The sequence below is a fragment of the Photinus pyralis genome, unplaced genomic scaffold (genome assembly GCF_008802855.1).
Source record: "Photinus pyralis isolate 1611_PpyrPB1 unplaced genomic scaffold, Ppyr1.3 Ppyr1.4_unclustered_Scaffold5100, whole genome shotgun sequence".
NCBI classification, from domain to species: domain Eukaryota; kingdom Metazoa; phylum Arthropoda; class Insecta; order Coleoptera; family Lampyridae; genus Photinus; species Photinus pyralis.
In genome coordinates, this window is record NW_022171712.1 from 16400 (window position 1) to 42396 (window position 25997).

General features: G+C 36.6%; 4 protein-coding genes across 5 annotated transcripts; 1 reads left to right on the top strand and 3 right to left on the bottom strand.

Annotated features, from left to right (window-relative positions):
- Nucleotides 1-4630: 4630 nt before the first annotated feature.
- On the bottom strand, nucleotides 4631-7822 carry LOC116182386. The gene is made up of 2 exons (XM_031502920.1): nucleotides 6962-7822; nucleotides 4631-6912 (listed from the first exon to the last, which is right to left on the bottom strand). Exons 1-2 carry the CDS (start codon nucleotides 7389-7391, stop codon nucleotides 5024-5026), a joined length of 2319 nt encoding a protein of 772 aa, XP_031358780.1. The 5' UTR covers nucleotides 7392-7822; the 3' UTR covers nucleotides 4631-5023.
- A 2753-nt stretch (nucleotides 7823-10575) lies between these two features.
- LOC116182392 lies at nucleotides 10576-12702 on the bottom strand. 2 transcript variants are annotated; one of them, XM_031502928.1, is made up of 3 exons: nucleotides 12120-12702; nucleotides 11358-12062; nucleotides 10576-11307 (listed from the first exon to the last, which is right to left on the bottom strand). In XM_031502928.1, the coding sequence occupies exons 2-3, from the start codon at nucleotides 11530-11532 to the stop codon at nucleotides 10664-10666; spliced, it is 819 nt and encodes a 272-aa protein (XP_031358788.1). In that variant the 5' UTR covers nucleotides 11533-12062; nucleotides 12120-12702; the 3' UTR covers nucleotides 10576-10663. The 2 variants fall into 2 exon arrangements, with proteins under 2 accessions (XP_031358788.1, XP_031358786.1); XM_031502926.1 differs by having other exon boundaries at nucleotides 11358-12702.
- A 6265-nt stretch (nucleotides 12703-18967) lies between these two features.
- LOC116182385 (putative nuclease HARBI1) lies at nucleotides 18968-21353 on the top strand. Its single transcript, XM_031502918.1, has 3 exons — nucleotides 18968-19144; nucleotides 20900-21044; nucleotides 21106-21353. Exons 1-3 carry the CDS (start codon nucleotides 18980-18982, stop codon nucleotides 21237-21239), a joined length of 444 nt encoding a protein of 147 aa, XP_031358778.1. The 5' UTR covers nucleotides 18968-18979; the 3' UTR covers nucleotides 21240-21353.
- Nucleotides 21354-21704: 351 nt separating this feature from the next.
- Nucleotides 21705-25237, bottom strand: LOC116182388 (disheveled-associated activator of morphogenesis 1-like). Its single transcript, XM_031502922.1, has 3 exons — nucleotides 22388-25237; nucleotides 22157-22334; nucleotides 21705-22094 (listed from the first exon to the last, which is right to left on the bottom strand). The coding sequence occupies exons 1-3, from the start codon at nucleotides 22601-22603 to the stop codon at nucleotides 21880-21882; spliced, it is 609 nt and encodes a 202-aa protein (XP_031358782.1). The 5' UTR covers nucleotides 22604-25237; the 3' UTR covers nucleotides 21705-21879.
- Nucleotides 25238-25997: the final 760 nt, after the last annotated feature.

The window sequence follows — 25997 nt, forward strand, 5'->3', positions numbered from 1 at the left end:
TCGCTGGCCATATCTGGGGATGTGCAAACCAGGTGATGAGAAGCTCTACAAGCCCAGAAGGATGGGGATGGACTCTTGAAGCCAAAGGCTGGAAGGTTCTGTGGTCCAAGCTGCCACAAGTATGGAAGGCAGCCCGTGCTCTGGACAGGTGTGGCTGCGAGACCCTTCGGTGCAACTGCCGGCGACACGGATTGCCATGTTCCCCTGCATGCCAAAAAGGTATGTGAGATTGCTCAAACAAAGGGTAAGAATATTGTATACCTTCGGATATACCTAATTTACTACCGAACCTTGAATATTTATACCGGGTGAATATTCCCAAAACGAACATAGGGAATTAACTTGGGAAAAGGGGTTTTTGTAGATAGTTGCTCCCCATGTTAACTTAGAGGGTTGATCATGACACCAATCGAAAGAAGATTTTTTTCCTCGTCTGATATACGAATTAGTTCATTTTCAGGTGTATTTCTCACTCTATTATCAAAAACTCGAGAAATCCACTTACCAAAATCATGTTTAGCCATGACTAAGACAAAAAGCAGATTCAAACGTCGAATTCAATATCAATTTATGACACCTGGCATTAATTTTTTTGTAAAATGCGGTTCACTGAGGAAAAAGTATTTATAATAAACAACGTTTACAGCGGAAATATTTACTCTAGTACGCGATATTTGTTTTCCGTGAATGTGAAAACCTATTTCAATTCGTTAGGAAATCTCCATGGCTTAACATGATTTTGCTAATTGGATTTATTGCCGAATTTTTGATAAAATCAATGAGAAATATACCTGAAAATAAGTTAATTCGTATATCATTGGATGAGAAAAAAATCTTCTTTTGATTGGTGTCATTACAAACCCTTAACATGGGGAGAAACGATCCGCAAAAAACGTTTTTCGCATGTTAATTTCCTACGTTCGGTTTTAAAATATTCACCCGGTATGTGAAATTCCCTTTCAGTGGTGCGATAACGCAATCTCAGAGGAGGTCAGCGATGTACTTGGTGATCCTTCATAGGCTTATAAATTTTTTACTCCATGTTTTAATATATTTTATGTTTTGTTAATGTGTATTTTTATTAAATAAAATATTACAAATTTATATAGGTATTAAAACATTGGAATATCTTGGGTTTCACCGCGTTCGACGTCCTCAAAAAGTGCAGTAGGGAAGCCTCTCATGCAGTTCCGATGCCAGTAGGTTATTTTTGTTATCATAAATGAATTCCCTGACCCCAAAAACATAACTCTAGACACCTTACACGGCCCGATGTGCCTTAGAAATATAATTCGATCAAAAGTCTGTCATTTTCTAAAAATGGCGGCTTTTCACGGACTTCCTGTATCCGGATTACATTTTTGGCGCTACCATTGAATTCCTCGGGTTAAAATCATACGAAATCGACATCCAGATCTCGTCTCTAGGCCATATTTAGTTTTTAAAAAAATGTTACAATAAATCACCCCCACCCCCTCTAAAATCTACCCACACGGAAAATGTCAAGTGTTCTTCGGGCCAAATCGTCTAAATGGCTCTAAGGAACAGCTGTATCAAGTGGCACCTTGGTATAAGATAATGCAGTATCTTTTGGTATACCGCTGGTACTATAAGCTTTAGCTGCTTAATCTGTAATAATTTACAAGTATCCTTAAAAATTTCGGCCAAAAAATTCGGTTCCCCTGTCTGCCACAACCATATTAGGCACTCCGTATCTCAAAACGAAGTTATTTACAAAAGCTGTGGCTAATGTTGAACTATCTTTGCTTTTTAACGGGTATGCCTCTACGTACTTGGTAAGATCGCACTGTATTGTTAAAATGTATTTATTTCCACTGACATCCGTTTCAAGCGGTCCCACCAAATCTAAGCTGATGCGGTATCCTTATCCCAGACATCACTCAAGTTCAATCGAGAATGAGCGCGAGCGAGTACATGTACATTATTATTTTGATTACCAATTGAACGTAACTCTTCTGACATCAAACGCTAACGTTAAATCTGACATCGAGGCCTATTGGTGAGAACCCCTGACGTTTGTTTTGGAATAAAATATTTCTTTAGATCTGCAATTCGAAGTTCTATTGTGGTGTAAGTTTGTCGCAAACGAATTCTTTCACGACGTTGCACGTTCTGCGTTTAAACCTGCTTCGTACAACTCTATACCTTCGATTAATTGATAAATAGATTCGATATCGTCCGTTAGCTTTGGTAGTAAATTTACAGCAATATGCACGTCCTTTACTATAGATTCATAATTTTGCCTAAATTTATGCAATTCTTTTAACTTACGTTCCGTCAGCGCCGCATTTTGGCGTCGTGCTGCATTGTCCTTTTTTAAATTGTCTCTAAAAGTTCTGATATTGTCGTTTAAGTTACTAAGTGTACTTTCCATCAAACTCCCTAATATTTACTCCACACTTCACTAAATTTATCATTATCACCTTGATCACGACACTTCACCTAGTTGCTATACTGGGGCGGTGCTGATTCTTGCCGAAATCCTGCCCTGGGTCCTGTCATGGTCGCCATGTAATGTTAGGGGATTTATCCTTCCTGTTCGGATTCTCACCTGGAGTCCGAAGGAAACACACTTTCTCTGACCAGTCGAGTTTTATTCGCTACTTCTACAATACTCCTATCCTACCTACATTCTAATCTTACATGTGTAATGTTCCTAGGGGGGTCTATCAAGCCGACACGGAAAACGTTGACTTACCCTATACTTACGGTTGGCAACTCTGACAAAAACTACAAGCAGAGCCACCTACCTTTCAAGTCGAAACGATGGTAGTCTCGCGGCACTTTTGAATTTGGATGACAGTCGGTTCGATATGGGTGGCACAAATGGACTCCTACGTTGTGTAATCGGTTCTTTTATGTGTTGGGACGTGAGACATAATCGGGAAGGGAATTAAATAAAAGACAGAACTTGTGTGCGTAAGAAATGACAAGATCAAATAAATATATTAACGCACACACAAGACCATGCCAGGGAAACCTTCTACGGGACTAAAACCCTGGCACAGGCCACACAAATACATGAAATAAATCACCTACAGCAATAAAATGCAAGAGAAAATACACATAAATAAAACATCTCAAATGGTATGATAAAAATCAGATAATCAAATCAAATGCAATTAAACAAGTTCATAAAATCAAAATTCACAAGACATCATAAATGCAGTGGAAAACATGATAAATCAATTCAGTACAAAAACACATCAAAATACCTGTACGATCAATTGAGATAATACAACTCATCAAATAAACAAATTGCATGTACATAGGAAACATGTAAATGGTGTGGCTCTACTCCATCCTTCAGTTAACATAATTTAATTTACCACGAAAAGTACATGTGAGAATGCCATTGGTCAATAGCAAGTATTCATGTGAAAATCGATTATCGCTCAAACAGAACATATTTTAAATAGAGGAAATGTAAATGAGAGGGCCCCCACTCGTATTGCTAAGATGTTAAGAACTACAATCCGCACGAGACGAGTAGGCAACAGATACAGCGAAAGATCTAACTGCATTAGGTACCTACTCCACGGAGACAGAATGACCCACTCGCACACACAAACATCGAAACATCAAATAAAAGAGCCCCCCGTCGTATAGCTAATGCGCCACGAATAAGAAAGTAACAGATACAGCGAACAATCAAACTGTATTAGGTACTTCCCTCACGGAATAGTTACGGGTCAATCGAACAGAGCAACATCACACCGATAATCAACTCCTCATGAATAACAGAAGTAAATTACTTAATTAAACAAAATAATGGCATAATCATCTGTACAATATGACACAAACATGATTCATCTAACGGTACACGAAACAAAGGCATGGAGTACGCCATGATTCAGATATCGTAGTTTATGCAAAATCAGCAAAATGTAAATATCACATTGTGGCAAGAAATTCAATGATTAAATATCTAGTACAAGAAAGAATAAAATGGTTACTACCTGTAAATACATCTTCAAAACACCACCACCAAAAATAATCAAGAATAATAAAAAAAAAACCGGGAAAGCGTGTGTCTTCTGTCGGCCTCGTCGCCATCTTCTCTCCATTCTCCCCTAGCTTCGTTACCAAAATCCCCTAGTATTCGGCATCTGCGCAAAACGGTCGTTGGTTATATACAGAGCATATTATATTTTTGTTTCGGATGTAAATGTGTGTTGCCTAACCATCAGGGTGGATTATCACAATGCTAGCACTATTTTCCCCTACTACTTATTATTAACTACTACTACTACACCTTGTGCTCAACTTTACCTGTAATTATAATTATGTATGAAAACTAAGTAGACCACGTTTTTGTCATTACTACACTGCCCTGCTAAGCACAGAGGGGGTATCTACAACAGAGGTAAACTTGAGAAATGGAGGTCTAAAGTTGTATGTTATCCATTTTTGCTTTTGTATAGGCTTAATATATCAAATCATAGTTATTCAATTAAAAATTGTTTCGCCTATTTGAAACCAACGTTTTGTAACTATAAACCTTCATTTATAATTATAACTGCATTTACAACTGACCAAAAAATTAAACCAATGTTGGAATACTAAGATCATTTAGCGTAAGTACAAAAAACTAGAATTGCTAAGTAGTATCTGCGTACTTACGGTTGAATTGGTTTAGTAAATACACATGTAACCAAGTTTCCTGAGTATTTTATTGTCCGAAATAGAGGGAATAGTCTATAATAGACAAAGTAGGGAGCTATTTTTAAGGGAGGTCAAAATTGACTCATATATAACGATTTGTAAATGTATAAAAATAATACAAATAATTAGGAAATGAAGCAAAATGATTAAGATCGTACATCACTAAAATAAAATGAAATACCATGGTAGTACTAAAAAAAACTAATTTATTAAAACATACGAAACACACCCAAATACTAAGCTAGAGATAAGGTTACAGCATGATAGCCTAATTAAACGTGCGAGTAGAATAACAAAACTTCCCATCTGTAATCGATAGTCCTACTTAGTGCACTAACTAGTTGTCACCTGGCCTCTCTGGTAGATTTTCCCAAAACGGAAACCGGTTTTCTGGTATAATAGCTTTTTTCCCATGAACTAGTTCTTTCAAAATGGAGGTTTTTCTTTTATGTGAAATTCCTATCGGCATTTCGTGTGCTGGTGGGACCTTCAAACCTTTTTTTAAAGTTGTAGCATTAAGAAAATGAAGTTCTTTCCAATCGTCATTCTCATTAAAAGAACTTTTATAATACAGATTCATTTTACCCCTGATCGCCTTTATTTGATTCATTTCCTTTAAATAAGGCAAAGGTTCCTTTGCATCAGAACATTCAACAGATGAGTGTTTTTTCTTTGTATTAGGTGTCGTATTATTTTTCTTTTTGGTAGTTCTTTTAATGCTGCAGTCTACCCATTGAAAAAAGTCGCTTGGTTTCATCTCAGCTACTGCAACTTTTGAAGAGGCACTTTGAACACATTTTTTAAAATCCTCGAAGTCATACACTTTCTTGAATTGTTGTAATGATTTTTCTACCCTATGGTGAAACGAATCCGCCGACATAAAACTGTGTCCTGTTTCAAAGTATTTTATGTGGATTGTATCAGCAGATATTTCAGTTGAGTTGACACAAAAAACAAGATGTGTAAGAAATGCCCAGTTTTTGTTCTGCGAGGAACAATTGTCCATCCACAGAATTATGGTTTTAACATCACGTCCTTCAGTTAAAAAAAATTTGTATGCAGTGCTAATTAGCTCTTCTTTATTCCTTCCCCGAATTGCATCGTGCCATACACATGCCACCGTTGGACGTTTCGATTTGGTCCCAACAGGAACAAAACATTCATTATATACAGTTAGCCTTGTGGTAAAAATGACATTTTTGAACATGTCACATCTTGGTAGCATTATGACTTTTTGCATATCGACAGAGTAAATAATTTCATCTTCATTTGATACCTTAGCGGAGTCATTCTTGTAGTCTTGTCTTGCAGCACCAGCATTCTTAATGTGAGAATCGTAGATTTTGCAAGTTTCACAGTTCTCAATTTGTACGTTTTCTTTGTTGTGCTCATGTAGGTTAAAATGTTCACATAGTTCGCATTGTTCATGACCAAGTTTCACAAACGAGATGTTTAACTTTGATACCTCACTTCTATACAGATCATAAGAACATTTAAAATTTTGATGCTTTTTTACAAAATCTTCGTGCATTTTTGTAATGGTTAAGTCGCTTGGTAAATACCTACGGTTAGGCGCATGCTCACGCCTGTAGTGAGAAATTGAGGGTTCAAAAGATTCGATGTGTTTTACAATAACCTCATGATCAACTTTGTTTGCTGGAATGCGCCCTTTCCTTTTATCATGACTGGATGAAATGTTGGTCGTTTGCTTAGAAAGGCTCTGCAAGATTTTGTCATTATTTTTTTCATAGCCTAATGTAGCTAAGAAAAACGTCTTGCACACGCGTAGTGAGGTACCATCCGCATTTTTTAGAAAATACTCATTGGTAAAAGAACGCCTTGAGTTTGGACTGCATGTTGTTCGTCTGGTTACCGGCTTTTTGCTTACGGAACTCAGAACAAATGTTTTCTTTTCCTGTGTTGTAGGAAGACACCAATACTGTTTATTAATCTCTTTTCGTCGTTCAGGAGTTATAATTGAAGAGCATTTGACTTTGCAGGTAACTGGACATGATTGTTTTACATTGTGCCCCTCCATTGCTTTTCTTTTCTTAATTGTATTCCTTTCGGTTCGCGACAACAAATATTTCTTTCTCTTTCTTGGGTTTCCAGTCTTGGTAAGTCCACAATCAATTTCTAATTGAGCTTCCGGTATTGGATCACTAGGGGTTTCAGGAACAACCTTATTTACAGTAGGATTATCTGATGTAACTTCAGTTTCTGCTCCTAATTCAATTGGATTAACACTCGGACTAACATTAATACTGATACATACCATTGTTGAAATTTTGGTTATCCTCAGCTGAAGAAATGCAAGGTTGATTAATTGTACGTATTTCATCGAAAGGTAACTGAAGACCATCTATCTGAATACCATCAACATCTATTTCAGTCTCAATATAGTCAATAACTGGATCCAAATATCCGTTATCGTTAATTATATATATGCCATCAGGTATAACTGCTGCTGCACTGGTGGTAGGCGCAGAAACACACAAATCACTATCGCCTAATAAATGATCAGTTTCCGTATCTTTAGCTTCAGATAGATTAAAATCATTACGAGGATCGTTGGAGTTGCCTTGATGAAGGTTTGCGTTGTTGGAGGCGGTATTAGCTTTTGAAGTACTTGTCACCGTAGCCGTTTTCAACTTTTCTCGTTGATCAATACACAAACTCACTAAATGTTTACCTCGTGAAGCCATCAGTTAAACCAACAATGTAAATGTAACGAAGTGAATTTATTATTAATTATAATAATAATACTCAGAAACACAGTCACTGACGCTGCCTGATATGCACTTATTAATTTACTGCAGCTGTTTATTAAGGTTAAAAATGACGTCCACTTACTAGAGTATAATGGGGGCAAGTGATACTTTACTAAAGCAAAAAATGTAGTATGTGACGTTTGCTAAGGCAAAACGCCTTATCTGCAGTAGTTACGGCTGCAGTTGTCTAGTAATCTGTACTTACTCCCAAAGCCTTTAGTAATTCAAGCAAAAAAGGTAGTTACGGCTAACGAAATACGCATGTTTGTTAATATTCAGGCGAAGATACAACTATAATACCTTAGTATTAGGCACATTAAACCGCAAGGAGTCACTTGGCATCGATTTCTCAATTTCCCCAAAAATTGCAGTTACCCCCTTTGTGCTTAGTAGGGCAGAATGTTCGTGAATTTTATACAGTGGCGTACTTGCTTTTAGGAGTGTGAGCACCAGTGCTGTAATAAGGTTTCAGGTATGGTGAAATTTTAGTATGATCATTAGTGACGGGTGTGAGCAGGGCCGGATTAAATCAAATTGCCGCTGTGGGCATAACCTGTGAACGCCCCCCTATTTTAAGTGGGCACATATATAATAATGACCATAACGTAATTATGCAAAAAAAACTTTAATATACATAAATGAAATAGTAAAACAATATAATTATAAACACAACACAATATTAAATCTCCGTGGTTAGTGCTGAAGTCTCTTACGTCGACATTTTAAAGAAGAAAAGTCAGAAATAATGTCATCGAAATTTAAGTCGTTTACTAGCTGTCTTTCGATGTACAGAATGGCTAAATGATTGAATTTTCCATTAGACATTTTTGATCTTAAAAAGTTCTTTATCCGCTTCATTGCCGAAAAGGATCCCTCCGCTGAGCAGTTTGTTGAAAAAAGACAAAGATAAATTCGGAATGCAATATCCATATTGGGAAACACATTTTGTAAGTCACCGGATCTTATCAATTTAGCAATTTGTATAATAATATTTTCTTCGCTGTGAGCTGTATTTTCTGTGATTCCTTGTTCACATAAACAGAAACACAGTGTTTCGCCATTTTTTGAAGATTTTACAAATGAATGTGCCCTTTCTTTGACATATGAATGAAAATGTAGGCACTCCTGCACAAAGGAGTCTTCTAAATCGTTTCGATAAACGCTTATAAGGTTCTTCGCGTATTTTAGAAGGTCACACTCCCGAGTTTCCTTTTTATAAACACATTCCAATATTTTGAACTTCTCCCATGTTTCCTTGTAGGAGGCAGAACGCCTTGTTAACTCGGAGTCGATTTTGTGTAGTATTGTTAAGTACGTTTCAACCTTAAACTTTTCCCTTCCATTCAATTCTATATCTCCTTCTCTCGATTCGTCACTTTGTAGCTTTCTTCTTTTTTTCCTTTTCTTACATGCGTCATATTCCCCATCAGAGGTCACTGATATTTTTAACGCTTCGTTCTCAAAATGCTCAAACATCCCCTGCTCTCGCAAAGAGGGTACAAATTTTGACAATGAGTCATACAGGTCGACGATTTCATTTAAACACATATTTGCAGACTGCACCTTAGTCTGCACTGCATAAAACCTTTCCATCAGTGTCAACCACATAACAGTTAGCACAGCATTTTCAAATTGTTCTAAACGAGTAATAAGACCTTCAGCTTCAGAACGAGTGATAGGCTTTTCAGAATTATCACCAGCTATATTGCAGTTAACGAATCGTAAATTGCATCATAATTTCTGTGCAAACTGCTACACGCATCCGCTCTAGCAGCCCATCTTGTTGCAGAAAGACTTTTCACAACAGGATTTCCTTTAAGTTTGGAACACAGAATGGACCATCTATGCGTGGACGCAGAAAAAAAATTATAAATTTTTTGAACAATGTCAAAAAACTGGCGAGCTTCACTACAACACTCCGCAGCATGAACACCTATCAAATTAAGCGAATGAGCTGGAACAAGGTACATACGTTGCCAAGCTATTAAGTTCTTTTACACGCGCTTGTAGCCCACTATACGCACCGGACATATTACTGGCGTTGTCAAAACTCTGCCCTCTACAGTCTTTTATGTCAATGTCCCAAGTTCTTAAGGCATTCAAAAGAGAATTAATCAACTGTTCGGCTTTATGGCCCACATTGTTTTTAAATCCTAAAAAGCGTTCTACAGGATTGCCATCTTTTGTAACAGTACGGATAACAAAAGCCAATTGATCAACGTGAGAAATATCAGGAGATGAATCAACACTCACCGAGTAATATTTATTTTTCTTAATGTCACTTATAATATTGTTTAAAACTTTCCTCGGCCTGGATTTCCATACTTAGAAATGTGTTCAGCTAAGAAGGGATCGAATTCCGCAATCATTTCCAAAGACATCATGAAATTTCCGTTAGACAGTGACCCGAATTTTTCATCGGAGCCTCGAAATGCCAAACCCCGACTAGATAACTTTTTTACGACAGTTACAACCCTCATGAGAACATTCCTCCAATATTTTTCCTCTGCTTCTAACTGTGTTTTCAAGGACGCATCTATTCCACATGTTTCTCCACGCTTGAGCATTATAACTTCGCATTGTTTATGAAGTGCCGAATTTTCATGAGCTTGTACTCTTTGTTCTGCGTATTTCCAGTCGGAAAAACCCTCTGAAAATTGATTCTTTTCATTAGTGAAAAGTTTACAAAGGAGCACAATATACTGCCCCAACCTTTGGAGAATATATCAAATATTGCCGATTTATTTTCGCCCCATTCGACATAGTTCTCGTGAACAGTGATTTTGATAAAAAACGTGATTTATCGGAGTAGACTCGCTTTGATTTTGTAAAATCGGAATCCAAGTTTTGGTTGATTCCATTTTTTATTAAAAAATTTATAGTCTCGTTATCCACGCCCCATTCAGAAGGTTCGAAAACGCAAACACCACTCTTTATCAGCTGAAGTGTCATATTTTTCGTTAATATTAGCTTCTTCTTGCAATGAAGTTGAAGGTTGAGAAAGTGTGTTTTCAATACCACTATTATAAGTAGTGAGCGGAAGTTGTGGCACTAAAAATCACAAAAATTGCGCCATAAATGGCAACCAAAATAAGGAAAAATTGCTCTAAATAAACTAAAAATTGCAAGTTATTAATCTTTATTAATTATTTTTATTTATTACTTATTATTAGTATTGCCTTATTACTAAATATATCGCTAACGATTTACGCGTTGTAATTGCACACTATATACATTTCTAAGTTTTCTTCGGTGAAATTACACCTTCGCGAATCTAAAATGTGCTTGTATATGGAAAATGAACGTTCGACATCTACACTAGTAATGGGTGCATATTTAAATTTTGGAATCATCTCCACTTTAATGTCTTCATTACTTTCCCCATCACCAGTTAAAATTGTTGAATACTGTTCAAGCGTTTTAAATCCAACATTTTTTTCTAAAACATTGTCTAATTTAGATTTCAGCCGTTTTCCTTTCTCGCCAGGAATACGTATTATTTTGGATTTTACGTCTTGCACGATAGATATGCTGTCATATAGTGACATTCCTTGATTTTCTAATTGCTTCAAACACTCAGGGAGAAAGCACAAGTGTGTTTTAATAAATATTAATTCATTCTGTACGCTTCGTTCTTCTATTAAGAGTTTTAATTTTTTTACGGATTCTGCGTCATCCTCTAACCTCCTAACAACTGCAGCAAATTTTTCATAGTTGTTGGCGTAAAATATCGCTGCTTCCAACCAAGTACCCCAACGAGTAATTATTGGCTCCGGAGGAAGAGGCGAATCTGGCATAATTTCTTGGTATATTGCCACACGTGAAGGTGCTTTAAGGAACGCTTTCTTTCCTAAAAGATCCCACGGTCAAACAAGCACTAAAACTTAAATATAGTAATACCATTGTTAACCAATTTGTTAACTCCAGGGCACAGTTCTCTGGCAACCTCTGCAACCCTATTTATTCCATGTGCTAGACATGTAACATGTAATAAATTTGGATAAAAAACCTTCAGTTTTTGCAGCTTTAACCATATAAGGCGCTGCATCGGTAAGTAAAAGTAAAACGCGCCCATTAATGGTAGACGAGAAAGCAGTAAGAGATTTGTTTATAAACTGACATATTGTTTCAAAATTAGTTGTTGGCAGACGTTTACAAGCAATGAGAAATGGTTTCTGGGGTTCATCAGTGTCTAACACGCCAACCAGCAAATTTGCAATGTAGAAACCTATAAAATGAAATTTCAGAAAAAAAAGATATTGTGAAAATTCTACTAGCCTCTGGAATCTGTTGTTTCGTCTACAATTAAGTACACACAGCTATTCCCAACGGAAGTTTTAATATTTTCCATTTTCTTCCGGAATACTGTTGGAAGGTATGTTTTCCTTAAAGTACTTTCATCTGGAACGTGACGACTTGTGTACTTTTCCAGAAATTGTTTGAAAGGTTCCGCATTTACTTTGTAAAAAGGTATATTGGACCCCAAAAGTGCACCACATAAATCCTCGTAAAATTCATTTCTTTTATCACTGGAAGTCAAGGCAGGTATGGTCAGCAAAGTTTGTTTGCTTTTCACATTTTTACTCAATGCGCGTATGTGGCTTTCTATAAAATGTCACTAGATCAGCAACGAACGAGAAATAAATACAGTTTAAAACTTACCAGTTTTAACATGGGCGTCTATAAAATATTTTTTTCCTGTCCCTACGGATTTAGAGCAGACATTGCAAAATATAATTTTGCCATCTGAAGTAAATACTTCCGCGTTTTTATTATAAGGACCAATCTACTCTTGCAATTTTTGGGAAATTGATGAAGCAACTTTCGGCATTTTAACAGAAATATAGGATTAACAATACCACCTACACTTTTTATAAGGTATTCACTCGCACTGGCAGTCTATATAAAATGCAATTATTGTAATATGTTCCCTGCTTAGGTTTCAAGTTACTGAGATTATTTTTGTGCTGCTATCTCGTACGTGTTTTACGTTCAGCCGACGCAATTCATAACCAGCTAAACATATTTAAGTGAGGATCATTATTCATTCATTAATATCATCTGACTAAAGTTGAATTCGCGAAAAATTGCACTAAATTAAGGAGTATTGCATAAAAATTGCACTAACATGGAAAATTGCAAAAATTGCAAAATAAAATTTGGTTAATGCCTTCTTTTTATTGAGTCTGGTGAAAGTCTGTTATTAGAAAATCTTTACAAGGAACCAGACACAAATTGCAAATGCCACAACTTCCTCTCTCTAATTATAAGCAACTGTATCTGCTGTGACTTCATTGTCAATATCAGTGGTACTTGTAGTTGTAGAAAGAAAGCTTGATGCAGCCGCAGGTATAAAAAAGTTGTCTATCTTAGCAGAGATCTTAGCAGTTCTGCTTATAACATCATTTTGTTCTTTTGCCTTTTTTGCCCTTTGCTTAGCGTATTGGTGTCCACAAGCGCACATTTAAACATACCACCTTGACATTGGATTTTTTGCCAACTCACTTTATGCTTGAACTTTATTTCTGTGTCTCATATCCGCGAATCTAACTGTACACCCGTTATGATCTTCTTCATGATTGAGCAAACGAGGAAAAATCTCTTACGCCCATCCATATCTTATTGTACCTAGGCCGTATAAGCACAAACACTGACATAAAAGAGAAATTCCACACTGCGCACTGGCAATAAAATAATTAGCCTATGAGTACAAATTACATGGATGATTGCAGACAAACGGAAACGATCATTCGAAACAGTTTACTTAGTCATGAAGCACAAAACAAAACCTTTCTCTAACTCACTAAAACAAATCCGCAAAACACAATTTTACGAATCGTAACTACAGTGTTCGTGTCCCGTGTCACGTTTGGGTATCGTGTAATTGTAAACAATAAATCGCCAGGCGCGCACGTTTTTACCCACCGCACCGTTAAGAGTCTTCTGTACCCACTGCACCCAATGTAAATTTCCATAAGAGCGCCCGCCATAAAAACTCTATTTGTTTTTACAAAAACAATTTTTTTTAAGAACTATTTTATAAATTTAGACCTTTATCTACAAAATGTTCGGACTATTTTTTTTTTTAAGTTTATAGCAACTGAATACAGATTGTTTAAAAATTAGATGTTTCGCACCGATTATTGCGCTAATCTGTTTTATTTTTTTACTCTCGATCAAGACGATTTATGGAAAAAGTAAACCGACAGTTTTTTTAGATAAGTTACTTCTAAACATGACCCCAAAAAATGAAATCATAATTTTTGTAAATAAAGTCTGTATCTTGGCGGGCGGTAAATCATCAATTTGAGTGTAACAAGTGGCGCCGCTGCACAGTGTCGGTGGGAACTAACTAAGGACCAAGACAGGAGTTGACAAAGCAAGAATATCATCTTATCTCTTGCAGCTATAATCATCTATACACTATAATGTAAAAAAGTTGCGGTTAGGTAAAGAAGACTCTTAAGACAATAGTACAATACTAAACTAAACGAGTTTACGTTCTCGGTTATTCTCTCCGCCTCTGCGGCTGCGTCTGTGTCAAAAAAAATGTCTCAAACTTTCAAGCAAAGCAATTTATAGGAAAATTTGCCGCCTTAAAATTTTTGCCGCTGTGGGCCCATAGTGGCCCCTTATATTAATGCAGGGCTGGGTGTGAGAAGTTTGTGCAGGTGTCTTTCCGGGAATTCTTTAAGGTCGTTTAGTAGGAAGTTTTTTGGTTGTTGTAAGGCTGAGTGTATGGCGAACTGTTCAAGAATGTTGAGTTTCTTATATGTATATGTTTGTAATTTCTCTACATTGCCTTAGAATTGGCATGTTTTGCTGTTAGACAATAAATTCATTATTATTATATGAGGTTGTTTGATATAGTAATTGGGTGTCGTCTAATGTTAGTTTATGTTTTGTCTCTGCTATATGAGTGCCTATAGCGGAGTTTCGATCACTCCATAACTATTTCTGCCATATGCTCCCACATCAATGGCATTAAATCTACAGTGTGCATCAACAAACGCCAATAAAACAATACTGAAAATTTTTTTTTATAACTATAGTATAAGGAACCACTGTTTGGAGGTTTATCAGTTAATGACATGCTTGCCATCAATTGCAGTAATACAATTTGGAAAGTTCCAGAGCTTGTTGAATTCGATCTCGTTCCTTTCCTAAACATCTCTTGTTGGTGAAGGCATCATAAGAGGTTGTAAAATTTTCCATATGGCATCACAAGTATGATGCACAATTTCTCGTACCGTTGCCTCTCCAAGCCGATAGCTCATCGCTGTGGTTCTAAATGTATTTCCTGTTGCTAAAAATCTGCAATCAAAATTGTACCCACCTATTATACTTACATATCCTAGTTAACCCAATCAGTCTACTACCAAAATCGCTAAATAAAAATAGAAAAACCGCACCCCCCACATATGAGGTTTTGGTATGTTCAAGAGGAAGGCTCAAAGAGTATTTTTGACCAATTTTTTATTTTATTTAACCTTGATTGACTGGGCCAAATATCTATTATGCAGATCAGTAATGTAGACGCTGAGGATGAAGGTGATAATGTTGCAGATGGGGAATGTATTAGTGATTCTGAGGAAGAAATGTATGAGGTGACACCATCATCATCCACGCCTTCCACATCACGCACTCCCAACACCTGATCAGTCCGGGAAGGCCAACAGAAAAAAAATAAACCCAAAGATATCGGCTGCAAAGAAAGAAAAAAGTATTGTCACAAAGCAATGAGGACAGAGATTAATAATGGATACAACGAGTGATGACGCATTGATGGAAGGGCAGAACCATATAATAGAAGAAATGAAGGATGACAACATACCGATACCACAAGCAATATCTAATGAAGATAATGTTAACCAGAATGTAGAACAGCATATTTTGCATACAGCACAAAAAGAAACATTTTGAACCAAAAATGAAAGTAAGTAGAAAGAGGCAACGAAATTTTGATTAATCTAGAAGCAAATACAGATGGGTTTATCTGCTCCTTTACCAGACAAAAGAGTTAAACATAACAATAGACCCAACAAAATTGGTAACGATGTTGTGGCTTACATAATTGGGCATATTTCAAGTTTTCCTTCCGAATCATCGCATTATTCAAGAAACTGCAATGTCCATAAAAAATATCTGTCTCCCATATTATCACTTCCTATTATGCATAAACTCTATATTGAGAAATGCAATGCTGATCAAGTTCACAGTCGTTTCAAAATTAAAGAGTGCACGTACCGCAATATCTTCAATAATGAATTTAATTTATCGTTCGGACATCCGAAAAGTGACACATGTAGCACTTGCGATTCTGGTGCTGCAGATGAAGAACACGCAACAAAAGATTAGCTTTTGCAGCTCAGGATGCCGATAAGGGGCTAGCCAAAAACACCAATGACCGTTGCATATACAACATTTGACCTTCAACAAACAATGCCTTTGCCTAAACTGAGTACGTCCAAAGCATTTTACCTACGCCAAGCTTGCAAAGGTAGTAGCGAGATCGCCAGTTGTCTCTTAAGAACAATTGAAGTTGAACTGACACTTAAACAAATAAATCATTTGATAATATGGACAGATTCTTGTGCAGGCCAGAATAAAAACTTTCTTATGCTGTGTGTTTATCAGTATCTTGCGACAAGGGGACTATTCAAAATAATCGGTCATAAGTTTCCTGAAGTGGGCCACACATACTTAGATTGAGGCCAAGATTTTGGTCGCATACAGAAAAGATTGAGGAAACACCAAACTATTTGTACACCACAAGAATACCGTCAAATTATCGCCTTTGCCAGTAAGAAGAATAGTCTGGTTATTGATATGCAACATCATTTTAAAAATAGTGAGAATTTACCGAACAAAATGCAACTGATGAACAGAAAAAAAGACATTCTAAATGAAAAAGTACATTTTCGAGACGGGATTAAGTGGATCCGTGTAGATACGTATGGGTCATACCTCTTCAAAGAGAGTTTTGATTATTACACTCCCTTCAAGAAAGCCGACATCCAAAAAAATGTGGAAAAGCCCTCCTGTCTTTCCGAAGATTTTGAAATTCCCAGACTCTACAAAAACTGGCTCATTATCAGCAGAGAAAATTGAAAACTTGAGAGAGCAACTTCGTTTCGTTCCAGAACATAAGTGGTTCTATGAGCTGCAAGAAGGCAATGAAACAACTTAATATGGGACATATTTGGTTTCAAAAAACATACAAAAATTAATATGTAGAAAAAGAAAAGTATATCGTTTTGAATAACTATGTGACCGAATTTTCAATTGCATGTTCATAACCCGTTTTGACCTTTCAACGAAGGTGAAATATACTTTGAGGTAAAATATCTCAAAACTCACTTTCTGTTACATACCTCTTTCATCCACTCACCCCTTCAATTAATTATTGGTTTTTCTAACTAAACTTCTACAAATGTTATCCCGTATTTTATTGGCGTCTCGATGTTGAATTTCGACTTATACCACCGTGTTCCCTGGACAATTATCCATAAATGGGTTTGACATTGGCTTCGTATCAACGAAATTTCCCATAACACTTCTGTCTTTCTTTTCGGAAATCCTTTTCTATGGTATTCGAAAAATCATTCTGCCAAAGTAACTTATTCGTCTTTGGTTAAAATTGGTACGAACCATGCCCGGTTTTTTTAACTTTCCATTTTTAAATTGTAATTTAGTATGAGGTGGAATTCTTTTATCTTAAATTTAGTTATTGGACCACCCGGTCTTTACTATCGACCCTCCGGCCAATCACTGAAGGAAAATATACCAAAAAAAACCTTCCACAAAATTTATATTTGATTTCTAGTGGAATTTCTTACATTGACAGCAAATTTGCTTGGGAGTATTCGTGGGAGTCACGACTGTACACGGTTGCAAATTTCCGTTCCCTATACAAGATGGTGATCGGTTGCACGAACTCGTATAGGATATGGAAGCAGTGAATGTTTTTACATATCCTATCCGATTTCGTGATTTGCTAGCGCAATATTCGATAACTGCAATCCATTATGAATCTTGCAATCACGCCATTTGCACTTGTCCTTCTACTGATGGCTAGTGTTCACTGAATTAAGTTGGTTCGTCTGTGCTGTGTGCTTTGCTAGTACCTACTTTCGGATTAGTCATTTTTATTTGCCATGTGTGAGGACGCAAATGGTACATACATGGTAGCATATATTTGATAAACAGTGTCAAGTTATAAAAGAATGTGAAAAAGACGCAAAGAAAAATGTAGAACTGCGAACAAAATTTAGACCTGAATTTTGCGAAGAAGATGCAGTTATGATCAAAGACAATTCAAAAGTTACAAAATCAAACTGGATTGTCCAACGGAATTACCAAGATCCAAAAAAATCGTAAAATATTTCATACTTTTCATTATTTTTTTTCTGTATCCAAAATGCCTTTTATTACTTGGTTCCAATGTTTTGAAAATGCAAATGAGGATAGTGCAATGTTCATATTACACATTATTGATGACGATCACGAAATCGGATAGGATATGTAAATACATTCACTGCTTCCATATCCTATACGAGTTTGTGCCACCGATGACCATCTTGTATAGGGAACGGAAATTTGCACACGGGACATCATATTGTGGACTGTTCCACACAGAAAAGCAATTTCGTCATTGGAAATTTTGGCAGTTAACTTTGATAAGAAAGTTTGTATATTAGTTTCGGTGGTTTTTGCATTATTTACTTTAGCTTGGTACATTTTCGACAAATTCAAAACAAGCTTGAGTAAAAATTTTTGGAATCGCAGCAGTACCATTACAAAATCTTCAAAATGATTCGTAATCATGTGCTACATTATATACAGTGTGCACATACAAACGGCGTTAAGTACGTCGTCTCAAACTTAATACGTTTGATTATGTCACCTCCAATAAGAAAATCTATTCACAATTGAAAGGACCTGCTAGAGGCTATAGTGCCATATACAGAAAAATACAATTAAGACCACGTCCATGACAATCTCGCAATCCTCGTGTCGCTGGTACGCAGTTCAAATCTCTCTATCGCTATTTCATTGAAAATATTAAACTGACAGGCATTAACAGGCCTATTTTATATCTCGTAGCGATATCGTTACAATTCGATTCTCGTTCCGCCAACGATCTGTCAGCGAAAACCGATTTTGTAACTAAGCGAGATCGTTACAAAGCGATCAAGTTGTTACGATTTGATCGTTCATGAACGGTACCGCTCAGAGCACTCGTTGCCGATCGAAATAGGGACAAACGGTAGATCTTTAAAAACTGACGACGCATTTTATATCACTGTCACAATAATTATTAATAATTAATTAATCGTGTATTGTAAAATAATAATTAGTGATGGATAGGAATAACAACTTGTTAGAAATTTTAGCAGAGCTAGAACGAAGGTAGGTGGAGTTTTTATGTAGGTGCTAGCCCTAACCTCACCCTAGTTTATTGCTACCTACTATTATTGCAAAATTATTTGTTTTAATTTTGCAGAGAACGAGGTCGAAATATGTGCAAGTATTTGAGGGACACAAATGATCCTTTCTTTATTCCTGAAGAAAATTTCAGAAAAATGTATAGGTTAAGTAAAGAGGCTGCAAGGGATCTGTATTTGGAATTGTTACCACACATGGACCAGGGTAGAAGAGTTACAAAAATTCCATCAGTTGTTCGGGTATGAATGTGAATTACCTATATTAACCACAAGTTAAATATTTTCAATTTTTAAAACTCTCCAGTTTATAACAGCCCTACATTTCTTTGCACAAGGCAGCTACCAGAAATCTGTAGGCAAAGATCAGCACTGCAGTGTTTCACAAAGTGAATGAGCAAAAGTATCAATCAGATTATAAACACTTTATTGGAACATGCAGCTGCAAATTACATACGATTTCCTAGAAATATGGCAGACGTAACCAGAGTTAAAAGAGGGTAGGGAATAACTTAAACAGTTATGCAATATGGTCAGTTCTTTTTTTCCCCAGCCTATTCCAGATAGAAATCATTTTTATTAACCATCTGAATTCTGATGTAATAATTTTAAGGTTTTTTGAAAAGTTTGGCTTCCCAGGAATAGTGGGATGTATTGACGGAACCCATATATTGATTGTTCCACCTCCAGCAGTGCATGATGCATATCCTGGTCGAATTTTTATCAATAGAAATCATAGACATTCCTTGAATTGTCACTTATAATTGCACAAGAGGTTTGTATTTTACCGAGTAAATTTGGGTTGTTAAGGTAATGAAAATTTGTTGCCTAGCAATTAGACGAGAAAAACTGTCAACTAATAAAAATGCGACACCGAAGGTGGAGCATTTTTAGGTTGACAGTTTTTCGAGTTCAATTGCTAAAAGGAAACAGATTTGAATTGCAGCAACCCAAATTTACTCGGTTTAAATGCAAACCTCGAGTGTAATTCGGCAGGACAAATTAACGAACAAGAAATTCACCAAACTAGTCAATTATTGACAGACGTCAAACTAGTCATATGGGAAAGGATAATGCGATAATTGGTGCGAAAATGAATAAGTGAAAAAACCACTAGTGCATTTGTCGCTGGAAAAGTTGCAGGTAACTTTTGCCGCTGTCAAAGTGACAATTGCACTGCGGCTTATGCGATTGTGTGGTGTCACACTATGCGTTTTTACCGTTCCCGCTAAAACGCTCCTGTTTGACGGGATGATAATATCACACGTTATTAAATGGTACTAGTCACATATATGCGTTTTCGCCGCACCAACCGGATGCAACCGCATCCTGCTGCCGCTGCGCAGGATGACATGACAACCCCAATGACATGAAACCACGTGTTGTTGCACGTTGGTCGTCATCAGTTGTCACACTGAGCGTTGCAACCGGGTGTTTTGTTAGGTTTACAATCTTTGATGTCGGTTTATTCATCGAGTGCGTGCATGCAAAAACTGCACTGTGGGAAAAACAATCTAAAGAGTATGTAGATAAAAGCTGTAGGGAGAAATCATGGGTAGAAATTGAATTTTTGGACATTCGGTAATATACAAAAAAAAATTTCTTGTTCATTCGAATTTTTTCATAAAACTTCGCGAACCTATTATTAGATTCTCGTCCTGACTTAAAAGGATCAATCTAATATTGACAATATATCTGCTTTCGCAATAGCCCCTCCGCCTCAAGCGCACAAACCATCTTTAACAATAATTGAGACATGACACTACTTAGACTGCCAAAGTATAGCAAAAACGCATCCCGTTAAACCGGAATAGTGTGACAAGTAGATCTCATCCTGTCAAACCGCATCCGTTTTAGCGGGAGCGGTAAAAACGCATAGTGTGACACCACACATTTTTTATACATGAGTTGAATTGTCAAATTGTAAATATAATAATTAAATAATTAACAGTAATGGTAATAGTTGATTTAAAACGATGACATAAATTTTATCCACAGATTTGTGATTCTGATTTGAACATTATGTCCATCAATGCCAGATTTCCTGGCTCTGTCCACGATTCCGCGATATGGATGATGAGTGGTGTGAAGCAAATTATGAGAGACGCTTATGAAAATGGGGACAGATCATCATGGCTCCTCGGTAAATATACCTATTTAAACAATAATATATCCATCACTTGAAAAAACAAAACATTAATTAGGTGATTCGGGCTACCCATTGGAACCATTTCTTCTCACACCTATTGAAGGAGCAAATCCACAAACCCCAGAAGGTCGGTATACGACAGCCACAAAACAGTCAGAAATTCTGTTGAAAGGTGTATTGGGGTTTTGAAGGCATATTTTAGGTGTTTACTTAAAGATCGTGTGCTTCATTATACTCCACCTACTGCTGCCAAAATTGTGTATGCTTGTGCGATATTACATAATATTTTGCGGATGAGGAATATTGTATATGACAATATTCAGATAGGCAAGCATGCAACTCACAAAAATGTATTATTTATTAATTTAATTTTTAGTGTATGATGATCAACCTCAACAACATCCCATAATTGAAAATGAAGAAAATTTGCTACAGCAAGGACGACGAATAAGGAATCAAGTGATAATGCAGCACTTTAGATAAATTATACGTTTATTGCAACTAACAAAATAAATAGAACTTATCAAATACCTAACTTCCTTCACAAAAGTCAGATAATTTGCAAATCGTTAACGAAACTGCAACTACAATGCTTCAACAATGTCTAATAAACAATATATACAAAAAGAAAACTTTAATACATATATAGGTACAATTTATACATTTACTAATCACAATTAGTATCAAACACAAATTCTGTGTCGGGGTACTTCATTTGAAGTTTCATCCTCTCAATGGCCAGCTTCTCCTTCTTCACCTTGACCTTCTCCTGCTCAAGTTCAACAAGTTGCTTTAAACTCTCGTTTACTTCTTCAAGCGTTGTTTTTTTTTAATCTCTGGTGGCATCGTCCATTAAAGTTCGTACAGATGCCGCCAGAGTCAACTTCTTCTTCGTAGCTGGTGCCCGAACTGCTGCAGGTGGATAGACTGCAGGAGGTGGCTTGACTGCTGGAGGTGGCTGGACTGCTGGAGGTGGCTCGACTGCTGGAGGTGGTTCGACTGTTGGAGGTGGCTGGACTGCCCCATGTGCTTCAATGGGATTATCTGTAGCAATATTGATATTTAGTTAAAAATAATGATCTGTACCTACTTATCTCAAAACTCACCATAGCCAAGTTCCCGAATCCCTTCAATGCCATTAACGACAGCCCTACCGCTCAGATTCAGCAGTCGATTCTCCAGATCTGAAAGTGGAACATCAGGTGGTCCTCCGCCAGTTCGAACCCTCGAAAGTTCAAGCTTTCGGGCTTTCTTCCTGACGTTACACTTCCAGTCCGCAAATCTCTGAAAATGTGTACAATAAGTATAATATAACAAACAATGGAGAAATAACTCACTTCTTTCCACTGGGGGACCGTTTTAATGGGTCCACCTGCAGCATTTAGCTTCACTGCAAGCGAATTCCACGTTTCATCCAAGATGCTGGGGTTCTTGGGGTTGAACTTAATAGTTCGAAACGATTCATTCGCTTGCAGTTCTTCTAAATACAGCGAATATTGTCCAGCAGTTATTTTCGACGAGCGGGCCTTTTTGGACGTAATCTGTGTACTCATTTTGTAACTTTTTTGAATACGGCAGCACGTGGTGAATGGCTAACAACACTGAATCACAACAAACACACGTGAAATGTCAGCAGTTGAACTGTCAAACCGGTGGCAAGAACAACATGAAGTTTGCAGCAAGTGTTACTATTCATTCATAAATACAAAGCTGCTCGTTCGGGCAAGCGTTCAATGTCAACTCGTAACGGAAGGAGTTACAAAATACGATTGTTTAGCGATATCGTTCCGAGCATCATCGTTCAGGCACTGAACGGTTATCGTTCCCCTACGCATCGTATCGTAACGATATTTTATAAAATAACCCAGTAAGTTTATGATTGCATACTGCGATATTGATAATCACATTTTACCACCCTCGATTCAGGTTGCACGATAAAATGAGATCACAAATTTTACGTAGACTCTAAAAAAGGGATCTACCGCAGGAAATATGGTAGCATTACCTTTTGAGCACTTGTGGTTTTTTTTTTGCTGTGGTACTATCTGTAATGGCGTTTATTGGAGAACTAATTGTCCACCGTTGTTTAATGTGCTCACTGAAAATGTAACACAACGTTATTAAGCCAAAGGTTGACAGATGATAGTAAAGACATGCAGGCACGATATATACTCGAGTAACCACCCTAATAATGGTTCTTTACGGTGACGGACAACATTAATTGAGATTTGAAGATTGAAAGAAGCAGTACCTATACTCAGAGAAAAGGTAATGATTAAATCGACCAAATTAAATTGTTGCCTACCAATGGTAAATTTCAACTAAACTCGATTTCATTTTAATGATTTACAATTGTAGATTCAATCAATTCAAATTCCTTACATTTTATCATGGTAGTTTTATTATTTTCGTATGTTGTAATAACTTATAGTTAGATTACACAATACAATTGGTGTGTTAACATTTAGGTAGGTACTTTTATCAAGAAATCTTGGCACTTTCCTGTTAACGCAATTCCTTTTAACATTGAAAATAGTAGACTAATCAGAAACGCTGTAAAGTTAAACTCCATGTAGTTTCATATTACCTATCCTACTATATGCGTTTCTGCATGAAATATCAATATATGTTTTGACAGTCCTTTTCCATAATACCTATTACTATTAGTTCAGAAAAAACTTCCTCAATACTATTTTACATTCTTTGTGTTGCAGCTCAAGAAATTTATTTGGAGGTAAATATTTTTTTAATATTAAAGGGGGCGTTTATTCAAAAGCATTCCCTATCATCTCGCAAAAATATGTCTGCATGAACTTAGCGAAGCACCAATTTACAATCAAAATGTGATTAGGTGGATTTTTTGCGAATTACTTGCTAATTAGTTCTGTGATTTTGATTTTGTTGCATTTTTTTTATTTTTTTGGGGTGTTTCATATGTTCATATGAAGACGAATCGGTGCATGGCTCGGAATTTGTTTGTAATTACTTAGGAAAATTTTGATTTTGAATGTATTTTGTATTTTCATGTAAGCTTTGTTTTTATAGCAGGTAGCTCCTAACAGTTCAGATGTTACAAATACTGGGCCTTTATGGTTGCTGAATGAAAAGGGAAATGCGGCTTCGATTTATCAATTGCTAGCACTTGCAACTCATATTTGTTGTCTGAAGAAACTACAAGCAGTTGTTCTTTTGTATGCTTAGAACATCATGTGGCTATTATTTAAGAAGCTTCTAATTGATCACTCTTTTCAGGACTTGTTAAACGTTATTAAAGGATTCCATACAGGAAGTTACGTTTTTCAAACTTTTGACACCACAAATAAACTGAATGATACTGCTCGAAAAATAATTGTGGATGCTGTTGTAAGCTGGCTTATCGAAATTTAAAAAAATTAGAAGACAGGATTTTAAAAATTTTAAGATATGCAGCTTATAATCGTAGCAGTTGGTGATGTAATACTAATATTAATTCATATTACGTTTTCTACGATAACATTAAATATAAATTTGATAACTGCTTAGGTGCCCTCAGGGCCGTACCTAGTGGTACTCGAGTGGGGAGGGGTATAGAGACTAAATTTTGCAGACTAAAATCGAGAATAAAATTTATTAAAGGAAAAAGAATAACATACTCAGTCGTAACTCGTAATAAGAAATTAAGAATATGTATAATAACGTAATAAGATTAATAATAATGAAAACTAAAAAAAATTTTGAAACAAATAAAAAAAATAAAATATATTTTTGTCCAATAATTGTAACCACTCTCCGTTCCTTCAAGGCGCTCCATGTGGTAACTAAACCGTCGTATTCTCTCATAGCCAACAAGTCCTTTTCACAATTTAGGAGAACGAGACTACTCAAACGATCACCCGCCATAGTAGTACGTAGAGAATTCTCGATACATTTCAATCTACTGAAACTTCGCTCACCTGTTGCTGTAGAAACCGGACTGCATAAAATATATTCGAATAATATAGTAGAAAGTGGAAGACCACGGGCTAACGCCACAGCAATCGGAAAATCATTCTACGCATGAAATCCCCAGCATTATTTGTTATGTGTATGTCATTAACAATTCGAAAAATATCTTTATCGATATAGTCTTTATGATCCTGGCACACCTGAACCAAAATTCCTCGATTCTCAAGATACGATCTAATAGAGTCAGTGACTGTATTCCACCTAACCTCCAGGGGCATGGTGAGTTTCTTTCCCTTTGCTTCTTTGTACCAAGCTGCAGGCTTATTACGAAAGTATTTTATTACTTTAAGAATATTATCCTGTACACTGTATATCATGAGCTAACAAATTCAAGAGGTGAGCCGAGCATCCGTACTGCAAGATTTCGTCATTATCTTTAGCCATCTCGCTTCGCATTTTCTTGACATTTCCGGTGTTGTCGGTCACAAAACTTCTTACTTTGACTCCAAATCTCTCCTCAGCTTTCTTGATGCTTTCTGTCGCGACTTCCTTCAAGTAATCAGCTGTATGTGCATTTCCTGACGTATCCACCGTTTCCACCAAGACCGATTCTCCATTTTGTGTTACCACTGAGCAGCATACAATGGGTTCGTTATGAATATTGGACCAGCCATCCAAAACCATTGACACGACCTGTCCCTGTAGATCTTGTTTGCATTTTTCCTGCAGTGTTGCATGAACATCTTCCAAAATCTCTCCTCCGAAGTTTCTGGCACTTGGTGGTTTGAATCCCGATCTCAGTATTTGACACATAGTTTTAAATTCATCATGACATGCGTGATTGAAGGGGGTGTTTGTTGCATAGAAATATCTACCAATTTGCAAGTTTATTTTTCTTGCATAGGCAGCAGATGTTGCAACCACATCTGCATTTGCAGCAACTTTCAGTTCCGATGATTTACTTATTTTCTTTGCCGGAGGGTGATTAGCAACGATAGGCCTGTTTGGTTGGTTACCTGTGAA